The sequence below is a fragment of the Molothrus aeneus genome, chromosome 1 (assembly GCF_037042795.1).
Source record: "Molothrus aeneus isolate 106 chromosome 1, BPBGC_Maene_1.0, whole genome shotgun sequence".
NCBI lineage: Eukaryota > Metazoa > Chordata > Aves > Passeriformes > Icteridae > Molothrus > Molothrus aeneus.
Window position 1 is genome coordinate 6,428,006 of NC_089646.1, and position 16,777 is coordinate 6,444,782.

General features: G+C 38.2%; 1 protein-coding gene across 1 annotated transcript in view; it reads right to left on the minus strand.

Annotated features, from left to right (window-relative positions):
• Positions 1-16,777, minus strand: part of XYLB (xylulokinase) — an 82,727-nt gene that overhangs the window by 53,352 nt on the left and 12,598 nt on the right. Inside the window, exons 9-15 of the mRNA XM_066550821.1 lie at positions 11,813-11,931; positions 10,604-10,685; positions 9,547-9,587; positions 9,027-9,142; positions 6,910-7,025; positions 4,583-4,656; positions 3,133-3,229 (exon numbers count right to left, since the gene is read on the minus strand). Of these exons, the coding sequence (XP_066406918.1) occupies positions 3,133-3,229; positions 4,583-4,656; positions 6,910-7,025; positions 9,027-9,142; positions 9,547-9,587; positions 10,604-10,685; positions 11,813-11,931 (645 nt within the window). The remainder of the gene's footprint in view (positions 1-3,132; positions 3,230-4,582; positions 4,657-6,909; positions 7,026-9,026; positions 9,143-9,546; positions 9,588-10,603; positions 10,686-11,812; positions 11,932-16,777) is intronic.

Below are 16,777 nucleotides of genomic sequence, written 5' to 3' on the forward strand. Positions count from 1 at the left end.
GTCACTGAGCTGCAGACACTGTCATTTCTCCACAAAGTTACCATGGTTTTGACTTCAGAGAGTTCCCTAACCATGCAGCAAGAATGGCTCTCTGTAAGTCCAGCCTCTGAACTGCAGTTGAGAGCTTGGCTTTCCAAGGGGGATGGCTGCAAGCAGTAAAAGGAAGTGAAAAAATAGAAGGCATTTATGATACCATCAAAATTCAGGAAAATAAAGGCAGAACAGCAAACCCTCACCTTATCTTCATGAATCTCTGAATGGGAGGATGTAAACAACAGGGACAGACCAAACTTCACTTGTTTGTTTCTAGATTCAACACTCAGTCCACCCCTTAAGCACATAAGCAAAACAGGATACAGGGTGTTACTGAATGATTTCCTCTGAAACCTGATTGAGAAAGATTAGAGCAATTAGAACAGAGTGACACACACTTTGAAAGCCCTTAAATCACAATTAATATGAGGTTTAACCTTTCTCCTAAGGATCATCTGGTGACTGTGTGCCATTTTCAGAACAAGGCTGACACATCCCATCCTCGGAGACAAAATTCATGAGACAGAATCCCCTGCCCTCTACTGGCACCAAAGGCACACTGACATCTGAGCTCATGTCACAGGCAGCACAAACAGCACATGAGGAGCTGCTTTAAGGGGCATTTTAAATTATTATTTGTCATTGATATCAGATTTATAATGTGCTGGACACATCCAGCTAGAAATAAAAGCTCACATATAAAAAGCTCTTTCAGCATCATTGCATTCCTTCCCACAGCACAAGCTAGACTGAGGATTCAAAATACTGCTCCTTGCAAGATAATATATTCATTAACTGGGAGCTAATTCTAAGGGATTATCTAATGTTTGTCATGTTCACAGTGCATAACCAAGAACTCTATATGGCAGTTTTTATTTGTTTGTTTTTACAGAATTCTCTCTCACGTACGCTGTTGCTTTTCTGATTACAACCATCCAAACTGCATTTGGCCCAAGAACAGAGAGGCAGGTTCAGAGCTGCCAAAATCATTTTCCAGCACCTCGGTGCCAGAGCTAGGGAAATTCTTAGCCAGGTTTCTGACTCATATGCACCACTGTGACAGCACCACACAAACCTCAGGGCACCCCACCAAGGCATTTGTTGTGACTGACCATGCCACATCCATTTCTCTCATGCATTGATTTAATGGGTGTCATCATAGAACCTTCCAGAGCTTGTGAGCACTTCTTACTGTATTCTCCTATCAGTGCAAACAACAGCAATAACAAAAAAAAAGCCAAGATTTACCCTGCTGTGATTATATTTCTGAATGTAAATCAGCTTGATTCCTGGAAATATCAAAGTAAATCCCCCATGTAGGCAAGGCCTACAAGGAATTGAATAAACACAAGGGTCCTGACTGCATATTTAATCCAAAAAATAAATAAGCTTTTAAATCACATTAAAAGGAAAGAAAAAAAAAAAAGGCAGCCTGAAAACCAGCAGCTATTAAACAAGACAAAGCCTGGCAATGCTGGAGTAATTCCCACAATGCTCATCCTTACCCTGAAACACATTGAGAACACACCCTGTTTTCAGAGCTGTCACACAACAAATGCAGATGTGAGCCTGCCATCACTACACAAACAACAAAGTATGACATTTAAATAATACCACTGAGGAGAAGTGGGAGATGCACACAGCCTACACTATGTACAGCAGTTCTTTTTGAAAGCAACTCATCTGTTAAGTTACCAAATAGCTAAAAGGCCCTAGGGATGCAACAAAAAAGTATCTAACATTCCAAAGAATCCATAGGAATATAATCCAATCACACCTGTCTCCTTTTCACTGTAGGCATCTACAGCATTTTAAAAAATACTAATGATGTATTCTCAAAGCTTATTAAGCCACATCCTAAAACTATTTGGATTTTTAGCTGTCCTACTCAGCCTAAATGTATTTGCAGATAATTTATCCCCATTTATTCCTGTGTCAGGGTTGTCTGATATCCCAAATAGTTCTTCTCACACTCTGGTGTTTGTCTAACCCCTGACATTTACAGACTGCAAAAGTACCCTCAGCCATGAGCTTTCTGGGCTATATAAACCAAGATTTTGGTGAAGCAGAATCTAAGAATGAAGGATAAACAGGCACTTTAAACACAGTCTATTTGAAACTCTGCCTGTCTCCATAATAATCCCCACAAATAAATACAGTTTCAACTATATAAGAAAATATAGAACACAAAAACCTTTACAACATAAATTTATGAGGTGGTGTTGTCAAGCCTTGTGATTTGTTCCAGGATCTCTGCATTTTTTCAACTTTCAGCTCCTGGAGTTCTCTTTTAAAAATAAACAGTAAAAATATTCTGTCCTTCATGATTATTGATAAAAGCCTGGGGGTAGGAATGACTTGTGAAGAAGGAGATCAGGATGTAAATAAAAATACTATGATTTTTTTGAAATAAAATATTTATTAAAAATCCTCTAGATGAGTTAATTCAGCGTGTTAAAGATACCACTGGCTGACACACTGTCAGAAAACATCAATAAAAATCTTACAGGTTTGCCTCTTATTTTTGTATAATTGTACACCTAGTAATGATCTGAACCCACTTTCTAGGTAAAATACTGGCTGACATTGCTGTTCCAATGTGCTAAAAACTATCCTAAATTCTAGGAAGCTGGAGCTCTGGCTTTCTAAATCACAAGACAGGGAAAGGGCTTCTGCCTTATTAAGAGAAAACTGAGGTAAAAAGGTGTGTGACCAGCTAATGGCAGATCCAAGAACTGAACATAGATTTCAGATTTTCTGAGTTACAGTCTTGTGCTTCAGGCAGAAGGCTGGTGGTCTTTTCACTTAACAATCTATCAAAGGCCAAACTCTTATTTAAAAATAGACAATGCAGCTCAGAAACAACGAAACAGCAAGAATACTTGAAAAAGAAATCTTTGTAAAGCTAAACCTCCTTGGTGGTCCTTCTAATGTTGCCATCTACAAAAACTTGCACCCAACACACCATCAATATTTTTTCCAAGAGACCAAACTCAGAGTTCATACCAGTTTCTGTATCCATCAGGCAGGACAGGGATGACAGCAGTGACATTACTGCCTTTGGCCCCCAGTCCATTAGTTAGTTTTCATCATACTTACAGACTTTATATCCCAGCTTTTCAGCATGAATCCTCTTGGCCATGAACTGCCCTTCAATCAGTGCTCGTATTTCTACTTCCTTTGGAAACCTTGGAACCTGTACCAAAGAGGGAATGAATTAACAACTCCTTACCCAGCACACACTGCCAAGCTGCAGAGTGGTTAAAAACAGGTTTACAGTTGATACTCTTGCCTTCACCCTCAAGTCTGCTCTCATCTAGGCCCAGTTCTTCACTCATACACACAAGATGGACCTAAAGCCTCATGACAGAGAACACAACCCATATCCTCAATGCTGTTGGCAAATACATCAAACTTGAAGTTGATGCACAATGAAGAAGTTTAGGGCAAGTTGTAAACTCTTCCCCAGGCATTTCCCAGCACCAAGAGCTGCTTAGGAATCAATATTGCAGAAATATAAAATTAAAGCAATTATAGAAGATAAAATTATATAAAATTCAGATGAATTAAGCAATGTCATAGAAGTCTAAATCTATTTCTGTCTGCACAAAAGTGAAACCACGTAGTCTTTTCATTAATTTATTTTGTTTCTATCCATAACATTTTTGGTCCTTTCATCAAGGAGGCAACAGAAGCAGGAGAACATTGAACTGCAAACAAATAGAGGGAATCCTTCACACAAAGTTGAGTTTCTCCACACACTGCAGTAAGTGCCTACATTTGTGTAACAGCTAGAAGTGATTAAGCATTCATTTAACAGCCAACACTTAAGAGAGTAGAGCTGCACTGCAAACACCAGATAGCATCAATCTCTGTTCGCCTACGTGAGGTCTGATCGACTGGGAGTCATGATTGATCAAAGACAGCTCCTGAGTTTCAGTACCACCCAGAAAGCCAGGCATTTAAACAACAGCCATTCCTCAAAAAAAAAAAAAAAAACAACAACAATATACAAAGAACTTCCCATTACTTAATTTCTATTTTATTCCACTTGGACTTGAGCCTGAGCTTACTTAAATACCATTCTGTGACTTGTAGGTTACTCCAAGTCATGCAGGACAGCAAAATGAGGTCTTTAAGTTCACACATATATAGACAAAATATTACAGCCTAAAGTTCCAACACACCCTTATCTATGTGTTTAAAATTTAATAAACAAGGACTAAGTCATGTACATGTACTAAGTTCTCAGTAAGCTTAAAGTTAATCCTGTCTCAAAGACAGCATTGGTTTCAGTAAATCCACATTTTCCAGTAAAGAAAGTTTATCATGAAAATAATACCATATAAGTTCTAGTTCAGACATTGCTCTGTAGATGCTCTCAAGCTACAGACCAAATACTTCCTTATGAAAATCATTCCAGGGACTTGCATCAATAAATGAAACTGGACAAATATTTCAGACAGAAAGAAAAAATATATAATGGTAAAGAGTTGAAGCCTTGACAGCACTCCGTCAAAGTTTGAGACATTAACCAGATTATTACTACCTTTTGGTTGTCTCTGTTGAATCTGTGAACCCCAACTGCTTCAGGAGTAATTTCCATCACATCAAAGTAGAAACCTGCATCAAGAAACATTAAAGATGTCATGTTTGCTTCCAGGCCCAAAGCTGGAATCTTATTTCTGCACACAGCTAAAATGATAATAGATATTTTATCATGTATTTGGACATATGAGCCACCACACAGCCTGTTTCTTTACTAATTTCAGTCCACACATCAGCTTCTTAGTGTTCTGAGCCATGTGGTGGGATTCTTGGGGCTCTCCTGTGCAGAGCCAGGATCTGGACTTTAACAATCCCTGCCAACTCAGGATATTCTACAATTCTATGTTTCTCTAAGTTTCCCAAGTGTGGATATTAAATATGCCAAAAATTTAATAAACACCAAGGCTACGAGAGAGGATACTTGCAAATGTGTGTACTGTGGTGGATGTAACACAGCTAATACATAACTCATAGTATAAATATTCTGAGTAGGTCATGTGCAAGGGTGAAAAGAGAAAAAAACCACACACAGAAAAAATGGGAAGTTGGTAAGAAGAGTACAGGAATATTGGAACATTTCATACCCTGGATTAGATTTCATGAGCTTATTAGAGAACATCAGCTATTTTAAGTCACGAAGCAGAGCTGGTCTCTGAATAGTTTTGATGAGATCTGAAGAAATGCTGTAATGCTTTGTAGGCAGCTAGACAAAGATTTCTTTGGGTTGGTCAGAAAAGATATTCAAGAAAGAAGACCAGGAAAAAAATGAGGACAGAAAAACTGAACAAAATGGCTAAGAAACTAAGGAGAGTTTCTGAGGTTCTAACCTTGGAACAAAACTGTGCTGCCCTAGCAGACCTGTGATTAGTGGCAAAATAAAACCCAAAATAACACTGCTTTAGCACACATAACCTTTCTGGTTAAACATTCTGCAAAGTTGCCAGTAAGCATCTCTGTGTGCCACAGATCTGCAGGGGAAGCACATCCCAACATTCCAATCCTGACCTCCAAACCTCCCCAGAGGCCCCTCCCCACACCACAGGGAGCACAGGGAGCAAGGAATAAAAGGGGGGTATTTAACCAGCTATGCCTTTGCTTTGCTCCCCCCCAGGCACTTAAATTATGGAGATTACTGCATTTGATACAGATACACCCAGAGGTTATTCTAGTACCTAGACTTTCATGAAACACCCATTTTATAGAAGAGTGAGATATTCAAGTGAGTATAACGCAAGCTTTAAAACTTTAAGGCACTGTCCTGGTTCAGTAACAATATTTTCATCAACTTCCAATTTTTTTAATATTGTCTAAACTGGCTGACTTTGGGGTTTTAGAATAATTTCTTCCCATTTTCTAAAACACTAGAATTGATTTGTCTTCTAGTGAAAAGAGATTCCTGGTCATTTTAATACCCCACAGAGACTGGATTTGACAGACAACATAACAGAGCTTCTAAAAATGAAAAATCTAATCTCAAAGTGTCAAGAGGCTCTACCTTAAATTCACTTTGCTGAGGAGTGAACCCTTCTATAGCTTAAATATCTACATTTAAAAACTTTGCTGCCTATAATTTTTCCATTAATTTTACCTATATCAATTCACACCTGAGATGATGGTGATGATTTCATACCCTGCTCTGCAATGCATCCATTTTAATCTTGATTAGACACATGCTCACTTTTCAATAGCTTATTTCAGAGCTATATATTAGACTTGTAAAATGTTAAACTCTGGGAGAGAAAATAATGAAAAACTTCAAATCCATGAGATTAACAGTATTTTTAAAATATTTCTATCATCAGAATTTTGTTACATTTCACTTACTAACCATAACATGGGGGAAAAAACAGAGATTAAATGATTCTGTGACACACACTAGGGAAAATGCAGGAAATCCAGGCATCCCTTGACATCATTGCTTTGTACACATGCATGAACAAGATTCTAGAGTAATGACTAAGAAATAATATGGAAGTACTTAATTCACTTGATTTCAGTCTTCAGAAAAAGAAATAAACTTTAATGAAAACCTCCTTCAGAAATTACTAGTTTTAAACATTGTACAGCTAAGATATTACTAACACCCTTCCAACAACCACAGGAGATCCATAAATATAATTTTCTTAGTCAGTGAACATTGAAGGAAAACACTGTGATGACACTTAGGTTGTCAACAGAGCATTTCCAAGTACACATTAGGAATTTCTCCTGCTCTAGTTAACTTGATTCCTGACCTTTATGATGACCCAAGTAAAAAGGAGGTACAACACCTACTGCAGCATGAGTCTAAGCAAACCCTCCAAGTCCCAGCCCTGCTAAGGTTCATACCCAAGTTTCCACTGTTTCCAGCATCAGTTGATGATAAGGCTTTGGAGAATTCATCCCAGGAGCCTGAAGCACACTCATCTCTGATCCTCTCTCTCATCAGAGAGCCATTCTTAAAACTGAAACACATAAACACACCACATGTATTTTCCAAAACATTTAGCTCTAGATTTTAAAAGCATTTTGTTTACTTGACGTTGTTGTTTAGTTTATCAGCTGAATTAAAGCTGGGCAAGTTAGAATATATAAACACTTCATTATGAAAGGAGATAGAGAAGGAAGAGCAAGATAAGAGAAAGCTTTTCCAGGAGGTTCTGGGGAGCACAGTGCAGAGATGGGGGTATGCATTTCTCCAGTGAGTCAGGTTAGATCCATGGCAGGCCATGCCAAACCCAGCTCTGCACAGCTGAGACCCCTCCTCAGAGGTGTCCTGCCACCACTCAGAGATGACTCTGCAAGGAGCAGCAGGAGTGTCCCCACGTTGCATTTATGATTTCAGGAACATGGTACCTGTATGGAACCAGCTTGGGTCCAACAAGAATTATGATGAGGTCTAGCTCTGTGCCAGGATCTGGCAAAGGAAAGCACCACAGCCAGTTAGCAAAACATGCAGTAAAATGTGCATCTCTTCATTTTTTATGGTCTTTGCACAGTTCATGCTGTCACCTTCTTTGTGAATATCACACTCCTGCAAAATACTGCAGCACTGGACTTGAACCCAGGGGGAAGCAGTTTGAACACTCTCCAGCACAGTTATCAGAGCAGCTCAGCAGAAGAGGCACAGAAATATCAAAAATGAGGGCAAGGAAATCTTTGAACTTGCTCAGTAGCACCAGCTGAAGCTATTTGAGTTTTCTATATAAATATTCTGTCTGGTAGCTCAGGCATTCATTTTCTACTGAGGGTCCCCTATTAACTCTAATATTCTAGAAATAGAGAGGCCTTGGTGCCAAAGGGGCAGGGTCAGCTCAAAAATTACTACACAGAAGGAGCAGGAAGGATTAACTCAGCACTGCCAAGGCCACCAGCACCAAACTGCATGTTAAGCTGCAGTGAAAGAACAGCAGTGTAACATTTATTCAGAAAAATGCCTCAGTATCTGCTTTCCTATTATGAACAGGTTGTTTATATAGCTCTTTTACAAAACAAAAGTAAAGAAAACACTGGGTAGAAGAAAAACTCAAATGTAAATTAAAAACAAAGCAAACAAACAAAAAAATCCCACACAAAACCAAACATAACAAACAAAACCCGCTGGGAAATCACAAAACAAAACTCAGTAACTCGCAATTGACATCTTGGTTTTGAACTCAACTTCATGAACACTGTTCCCACTGTCATCTACTACTGTGCAGGTGGGATTCAACACTACAGCTCCAGGGCAGACTTGAGCTTTGCTGAAGTTCTGAGTTTCAAGCATCTATAATCCAGGGCATTTAGACACAAAATTTATCAGTATATTACTTGCAAATACTTGACCTGGATTGGAAATTTTAATCCAGAATACAGTGGTTCAGTGAGGGCAAACACAGCTCCCGTCCAACCTCCTTGGCTGACAAAGGGCCAAACAACTCCCAAATCACAGCAGCCAAAAGCTACCATGAGGATGATTTTCTCAGCTGGGTTTCTGAGATCTCAATATTTTCCTGAAGCACAGCCCTAATGCATCCCTGAACAGCACTGATTATGCTCCTCTCTGGAAAGGGAATCTTCACTTACTCCATTATGACCCCTCTGGACCACTAGAGGAGCACAGAAGTTCCACAGCCTGGTCAGGCTCTACACATTTCACATTCCATCTCAGCAGATTTGTTATTCCTGCACATTAAATGCATTACCTGAGATACACAGAGACCTGGCTCTATCCGTACACCGAAATAATTTCAGCTTTTTATTGCCATGAGGATTTATCCTCCACAACTCTGCACTTTCAATTCCTCAGATTAAACAATAGGAATGCTGTAAGGTTGATGGAAATGTTTCAGCAGTAGATTGCCATATACCGTAGAGAATGCTGAATGTTCTATTCATTATCATCTCACAAAAGAAATAAAAAGCACTAACACAGAGAAAGAAATATATGTTATCGATCCCAGATGTAAAAAAATAAATTATATTACCATAAAAGGGCCATATATGTTTGAGAATCAACAGGATTGCAGAGAATATGACCTTCTAAGGCAGGAGTTGGCTCTTGGATCCACAGGAACAATGTGTCACTTGTGCCAAGGCTAATCTGCAGGGGAAAAAAAATAATTGAAGCCTTATCACAATGTGCATGGAAAGCAATACAGAAATTAAATTAAAACCATTTGTTATTGCCACTAATTGTTTTTAAATTACACATTAAGTCAATTGGATTCGTGCTGAAGCTAGCTCTGACTTAGGCTGTCATGCCAGTGAAATACATACTGGATGGAGACTTAGGTTTTAATGTCTGCAGTGTTAGTTAAAAATAGTCACAAGAGTTTACTTAAAATCTTTCAGGCAGCTTACAGATTGATAGAAATAGAACAAGCATGAATCCAATAAGCAGCAAATCCACACTAGCAGGTATATTTAACTGGCAACCTGCAGCTATTTACATTTCAGGTATTTCAAGCATCCAAGGACAGTTTTCAGGAGAGTGTTTTGACTTACTGCAATGTCTCCTTCTTGAAGTCTCATCCCTGCCAGTGATGCTGAAAGCAAAAAGAATCCCAGGTACAAAGGTAGTTCTTTGACTTAATTGCAGCCTGCTACCTGAGACATCATAGCACATTACAAACACCATCTCAAAGTACAATATAAATGGCAAGTATGCTCCCAGTGGCCTTGGGTTATCCACCATAAAATATGGGCAAAACTTTTTGGTGAGGGTGTGATTTTTATTTTAATAAAATCAAAATGCTCAAGACAAGACTACAGAACAGCATGATTTTTCTGATGGTTTATGTATTCAGGTTTTATATGCAGTGGACCCTTGATTAACAACACACTTTAAAGGAGCAACATTCCCACTTTCATCAGATTAATCACATATTTATTGGACAAAGTTGAACTTGGGTGTCTAGAAGAAAAAAAATGGACTTTTGGGAAATGCAGAGTTTACCCAACTCCCAGAATAAGAATGTAAAATCCATCATAATGAACTTCTATCATGATTCAAACCTGCATAAGCTACTGTAATATAGGAAGTATTTTATTTTCACAGTCTGGAGAAACAAACATTTGCTTTACACTGAAACAGTCTCCAGGATTCAAAAAATGGACCCTGAATTAACACCTTCCCTTGTACTGAGATCTATCAGTCTGACAAAAGGGTAGCTCTTAAAGAAAGCCAACAAGGTCCATCTCCAACTTTTCACTTGGAAAGATACAAGAGCATTTTTAAAATTCATATTTTCTAAGATAAAATGTTAGCAGTTCATAGTAGGGATGGTTTCTCATAACAAAAACTAAAGTTATCAAGAGGCAAATGAATTCACCTCTGATTACTTGGCAAAAGAGAATTAATTTAATGTCATACACAGCCTATCCGAGATATCTCTATCGCAAAAGAATCAGTGATGGAAGGGTGTTGGAAAGAGGAATTAATGCTGATAAAAACAATATTCCTTCATTTTATAGGCAGCATCTGAGAACCAGAAAGATAGATTTAGAATTTGAGTACATACATAATCATATCCACTGAATCTTGCACAGTTAATCATCTCACCTGGATTGTCTCCTGTAAATGCTACTATTTTACAGTCTGGGCTAAACCCATAACGTTGACTATAATATGGAGAAATGGGCCCCTAAGGAAAGAAAGAGAGGAAAAAAAGCTCAAAAAAAATGGAATGCAATCTTACAATATATGACAATGGATTGTAACATGGAACTGAAAAACCCTAGAGCAGCTACAGGAACAATTTCTGAACATTTAAGGTATAAATGAATATTTTAAAAATTTTTAATACACTTTTTTCATTGTAGTTGTTCAGAACCTCACAGGAATACCCTCAGATTAGATTTGAAAGTAGGCTAGTAAACAACAGCATTTTAGCTTTGGGTCTTTCTTCAGTTATTCACATCAAGTACCATAAACACATCTATCTGTTTTGCACATATACATGAATATTAATAGCTAGAAATTAGAAATTCAATGCAAACATAAGAGGAAACACAACATTAATATACATCACAGCATCAAATGCTGGAATATGACCCCTATTATTTTAGAGGTCAAGAACTGTATTCTTTTAAGCCACATTTGATAGCCATTGAGAAAAAACAGAAGAAAACTATCCATAAAAAAACACAAGGACATCTATAAGGTTTTTTTTTAATATGTTCCTCTCCATTACAGACCAGCAGTGAGTTCAGAGGGCTCAGGTGATGGGTATCTCCACTGCCTCACATGTGCACAGCTAAAGAATAGCTGCTTTTGTGCTGGGTAGTAAGACTAAACTCATTGACTCAGGAGATGTGAGGCTTGATTTGATTTCACCATTAAGCTAGATGAACTCAGGAGCTTTAAATATCCCAAATTATTCACAAAGATTACCTCATTAACTCTACAAACAGCTTAAAACAAGATCTCTGTTGAGAAATGCAAATGTTGGGTTCTGTTTCTGCAGCAATAAACTCCCATGCACAGCTCTGCAGTGACCAGGTGCTCTGGGGTGTGGGAGAGGACCCCAAAAATTCTTATAATTGGAGCATCCACCACAAAGTCTCTCACACAGCCCAGAGCATGCAAGAACCCAAGGAGACCAAAGCTATGATGGGTGCCAGTTCCCAAAGACTTGATTAACACCTTCACAACACAGCTGGAAATATTAAAGCAGCAGCATTGCACACAAAAATGCACTCCAAGCGCCATTAGCAGAACTCCCAGCAAAGCTCCTCTTGCTGCTTACAACTCTTCTGGCCAGGGACATACCAGGACTGAGTGGGATGGGACAGGGCATCCTAGTCTCTCCTCTAATCCAGGGGCACAAGCATCAAGGCAGGGCTTTGACCATGCCTTTTCCCAAATCTGCAGCAAGTTCATACCAGAACCTACAAGAACAGATCAAAAGAGGAAGCACACAGGATTAAGCAAGAGACCAGAAAATTCCGACAACAGAAAACTTACAGGTGTATGTTTCCCATTTAAAGAGAATGGTTTCAGCTCTTCTAAGAATTAAAGGTACTAAGAATTTAACCTCTGGAGAGCTTTCACCTGCAAAAGTAGCAGAAAATGCTTCTCTGATGTACAAGGCACTAGGCAATTCACAGATTATGAGTAAAGACAATCAATGCCTCCCCATCAACTCCCCCCTAAATCTTCCACCTTAGACAAGGACTTCATAGAAGTGATGGAGCAATGTCCCTTGAAGATGCATTGTGCTCAGCAGAGACCTAAAAGTGAAGAAATTCTCCCCTCAGTGGGATGGTTTTACATTACTCCTGCCTTTGAGCAGAGTATCCTATTAGCATCTAAATCCACACTGACTAATCTTCCTCCATATCAACATTTCCCTTTTCAATTTCTCAAATAAAGCCTCTAATTTTGAGGAAAATTTGGTACCCGGTTTTGAATAGCAAAGCCATGATTTTCAAGCATGCTGAGCAGCCCAACTGAAGTCTGCAACATCTGCAAGTACCTCTTAAGGTCAGATTCTGTGAAATTATTCACAGGATGCAAAAAAACCCCTAAATAACTGATTTGGGTCACCTGTTTTCTCACCAGAACTATCATTAGATCTGGGAAAGGCCTTTACAATTTTGGTTTGGATTCTCATTGCTCTTTTCTCACTGTTTTATTGCTGGTTTAAAAGCTAATTGAAGTTGGTTAGTGGCCAAACCTATATAACATACTGAGCACTCCAGACCACTGGCTTATGATTCCAAGATGCCTTTAATTGCACATTTGATTAGACTTGAAAATCTGTATTTCTGGTTAGTGCTGCTCAGGGATAGAGTAGTCTTATTCTAGATTAATACCAATTTCATTCCAAGGACTGCTTAGCCCTCAATTTATTTATCTCAGAAACACAGCTACATCCTCAGTTGAGCACAGTGGAAAACCTGATATTTCCTTCTGCTCAATACATTTTTAAGCTTTTCAAATCATAAAGATGGTGAAGTTGATGCCACATGCAGTTCCTGTGGAACAAGACTTGGCTTGCAGTGCTGGGATGCAGAGGAAGAAAAGGATTGAAGCCCCACCTCAGGCAGCACATCACAAAGCTCCAGCAGTGCTTCTGCTCTGAGAAAGAGCCTTCAATACACTCCACACACACTCTGCAAGCACAAGTGAGCCCACCCTATCAACTCCCAGCAGACTTTTTCATACAGGCTTAAAAATTGGTTTAATAGCATTTATAAACAAACTTTATATTTATCAGTACAATCCTAAGCACCCCCAGTGTTGTCTGGACCTAGTGCTCCACATGGTGTTTTAAACAGAAAGTGCTGCACACTTGAGCTGAAACACTGGAATAACCCAAGCCAAACAGCAGGATATTTGGATTACACTTAATAACATAAAAATAGAATTAATTTTATCCAAATCAATCAATTCCATTTCAGGCAAATTAAACAGATTTAAAAGATTTGGTCTACATTGAAGCAGCAGGAATTTGACCGAGCACGAAGTGCAACAACCCTCCCACAGGCAAAGGATCCCTTTTCTACCATCAAAATCACTACTACACACCCAGAAAAGGAAAGATGGCAAGATTTAATCCAGCATCTCTCATGTCTCTATAAGAGATCACTCTTAGTTCCAGCCATTCCCTCCTTCCCAGGGTAAACTCTGTCCTGACAAGGTAAACTCAGCCCAGAGTCACCACCTGCGCTTTTCAGAGGCAGCCACATGTTTCATGCTCTCAGGCATAACAGGACTTTTCTACAAGGAAATACACAAATTTATAAATTTTCCTGGAAGAGTCCATGATTTAAAAGGCCAAAAACCTCTTCACTAAACTAAAGAAGTGAGGAACAGCATCATTAAATAAATAGAATTCCTCTACAGAAAGATTAGCTGTTGTTTTCTGCAGGTTTTTGTTTAGTTTTTATCATCCTTCTTAGTCCACACTCCACAAGCCTAGAGAAATACTTCACCAGAATCCTCCAATACAATTTTACAAGACATTAGGGCAGCCTTCAATTTTTCCTACATTAAACAGAAAAGCCTCTAATCTTTATAACTGAATGTTTACATTACAGAAACAAAAATTTAGTTTATTAACTGGTAGATGCAGTGGCACAAAGACTTTCACATGCCCTGAGAAAAGACAGGTGAGGCAATTTGCCCCAGCCTCAAACTAATTTTAAAAATGTGAAAAAACTGTTTTAGAAGAACTATTAGTGAAAAAAATGTTTTAGAAGAACTATTAATCTGTTGGGCTGGATTCATCCTGTCCACCTGTGGGCATTGGAGTCTCAGCAGAAAATAAAAAGCAGAACTGAATTCTCCTCTGATTATACAAGGAGTTATTCACTCTGAGTTCCTAACTCTAGCACCTCTGCTCATGATCTACACCACAAAGTTCAACATACAAAAATCAGTAATAATCTGAGGAGTAAGGGGAGAAAACAAGCAAAAATCAAAGGCAGCCCTTTGACTCATCACCCCATCAGCAGTGAAGGTCAACAGCCAAGGCCATGGCACAGTAAGAAATGAGGAAAAGGTCAAAACATGGAATAATAAATTTCCATATTTCACTGACTTTTAGCACAGAATGACCAGGAGCACAAGCAGGACTTGCTAATATTTACTACAAATACAGAAGTGCTTGAACACTTGGGGGGAAAGGGGAGAACACAAACACTTCCTTTACAATGAGCCAGCCATGCAGACTAACTGGTTTTATTAATCCACAAAGCAAAGATCAATATTTGCATACGTTTATAAGCAGTTAAGTGCATCTGTTTCTGCAATCCTGGATTGCCTTTTCAGAGAGCTAAAGCCATGAGAACTGTAACCACTAACACCACACAAGCTACAGGAGGAGTAAATTCAGCCCACCAAACCCCTTTGGAGAAAGCTTCAGTCCAACACATCCTTTTCTGGTAGAACAGCAAGAAACAAGTATGCCAAGCTACAATTTGCCTAAGGCTCTTAGAAAAGCATTTCAAAAGATAAAGTTTCTCTAGGTCAAGAGCTGAATTGCTGTTCCTTAAGGTGTCTTCTAAAAAGAAACAATGCCCCAAGTGTTCAACTCCTTAGGTCCCAGATGTATCTTACTTTTAACACCTGCAGAATAGAAATAAAAATCATTCATCCCACTAGAAGGTAATTTCATTTTTTTAAATCAATCACTCAGGGTATTCAGCCATTCACAAGTTATTTGAACCTTAAAAGATTGGACCTTTAAGAAGAAAAAGAAAAAATTCTGAAACTGAATAGCACATTTCCCACAATAACCTGCCAATTTGGAGATAAGTTATTGTGTAGAGCTAAACAATTTGACAGGGTCTTTTAAAGATGATATGACCTGAAGTTAAACCTACAGAAATGAAAAATAGGTCTATTATCTGAATATTATTTTGAGAGATGCATTTTAGACTACAATACACAGGTGCTAAGTAAAAGATCAAGTGACTTGCAAGAAATTGTAAGTGACAAGAAAACAACTTTTTCAGCTGCATCCAAATAACTACTGCATCCACTATACTTATATTTTATTACTGGAATTAGAATTCTCTCTCATTATATTAACAGAAGAAAGGAATGAATGAGGCAAAATATAGCTTACAATGCCAAAAAATCTTTTGTCTTGTAAAGAGAACTGTAACATCCTGCCTAGCTCTCTTATCTTTTTTCACACAAAGATTTAATACTCTTACATGCTCTGAACAGCACATAACATTTATTCAGGTTCTGTAAATACCTACAGGTGTAACAGAGCACACTCTCCTGGAGCTGTTTGAAAAATGTGACTCATTTTCTGAAAAAAAAATTCCAATTAAGGAGATTTAAATTTTCTTTACTTTAAAATATTTTGTTTTCCAACAATTTTTCACATTCTGAAATAGGAGACGCATGGCTTTCCTCCACTTGCTTCCAAGCAGAAAAGGTAAAGTAACATTACCAAAAAATTAAAAAAACAAACCCAAACAGGAGATATTTTTAATGCTTATAGTTTTAAACATTCAAATCAAAATTAAAACTTCATTCTCATTGAAAAATAAAAAAACAGTATGTTTCTTTATCAGAAAAAGCACCTAAATATCTCACTATCTCTCTTTGAAATACAGTAGGTGGCTGAGCAGCCCAAGTGCTCAGCATTTGGACCTGCTGAGGAGCAAAGTGCAAATATCCAAGGAGTTATTGTTGCAATAACACACACACAAAAGAAAAAAAAAAAAAAAAACACCTCAGCTGTGAAATACTTGGCTAAAAGGACAGGACCAGAAAACAGATCTAATAATCTCACAAGTGGTATGAAATAAGCATGGATTGCCTTGCCATTTCTGAGGTCTCCAGTGTAACTGGAGGTTCTGATAGCAAGTTAGTTGTCCATTAGCTAAAATTGAGGTGTCTTGTCTTTTCCTGTAACATTTGATGGAATAACAAAGGAGAAAAAATGAATTGGTCTTAACACATGGGCGTCAACCATGACTCTGTAATGCAAAAATTCTGTAGAGAGCCTTGTTATCTAACCTTTCAGCTCTGAAATATACCTTCTCTTAGTTTCAGAGCAGAAATCAGAAATGTTTTTTTAGAAATAACAGCAGAGCTCCCAGGAAAATGCTTTCCTTTGTAATTGCCATTTTAAATTGCCATTAAAAAGCTGGATAACTGAGATAACACAGAACAGAAAAGGGAGACAGTAGACTTGTCTCCTTTTTGTCTTTGTTATGATGAATGGAGAGATATGGAAGATTTTTTTTTTAACTGGGTTTAGTGCATTTT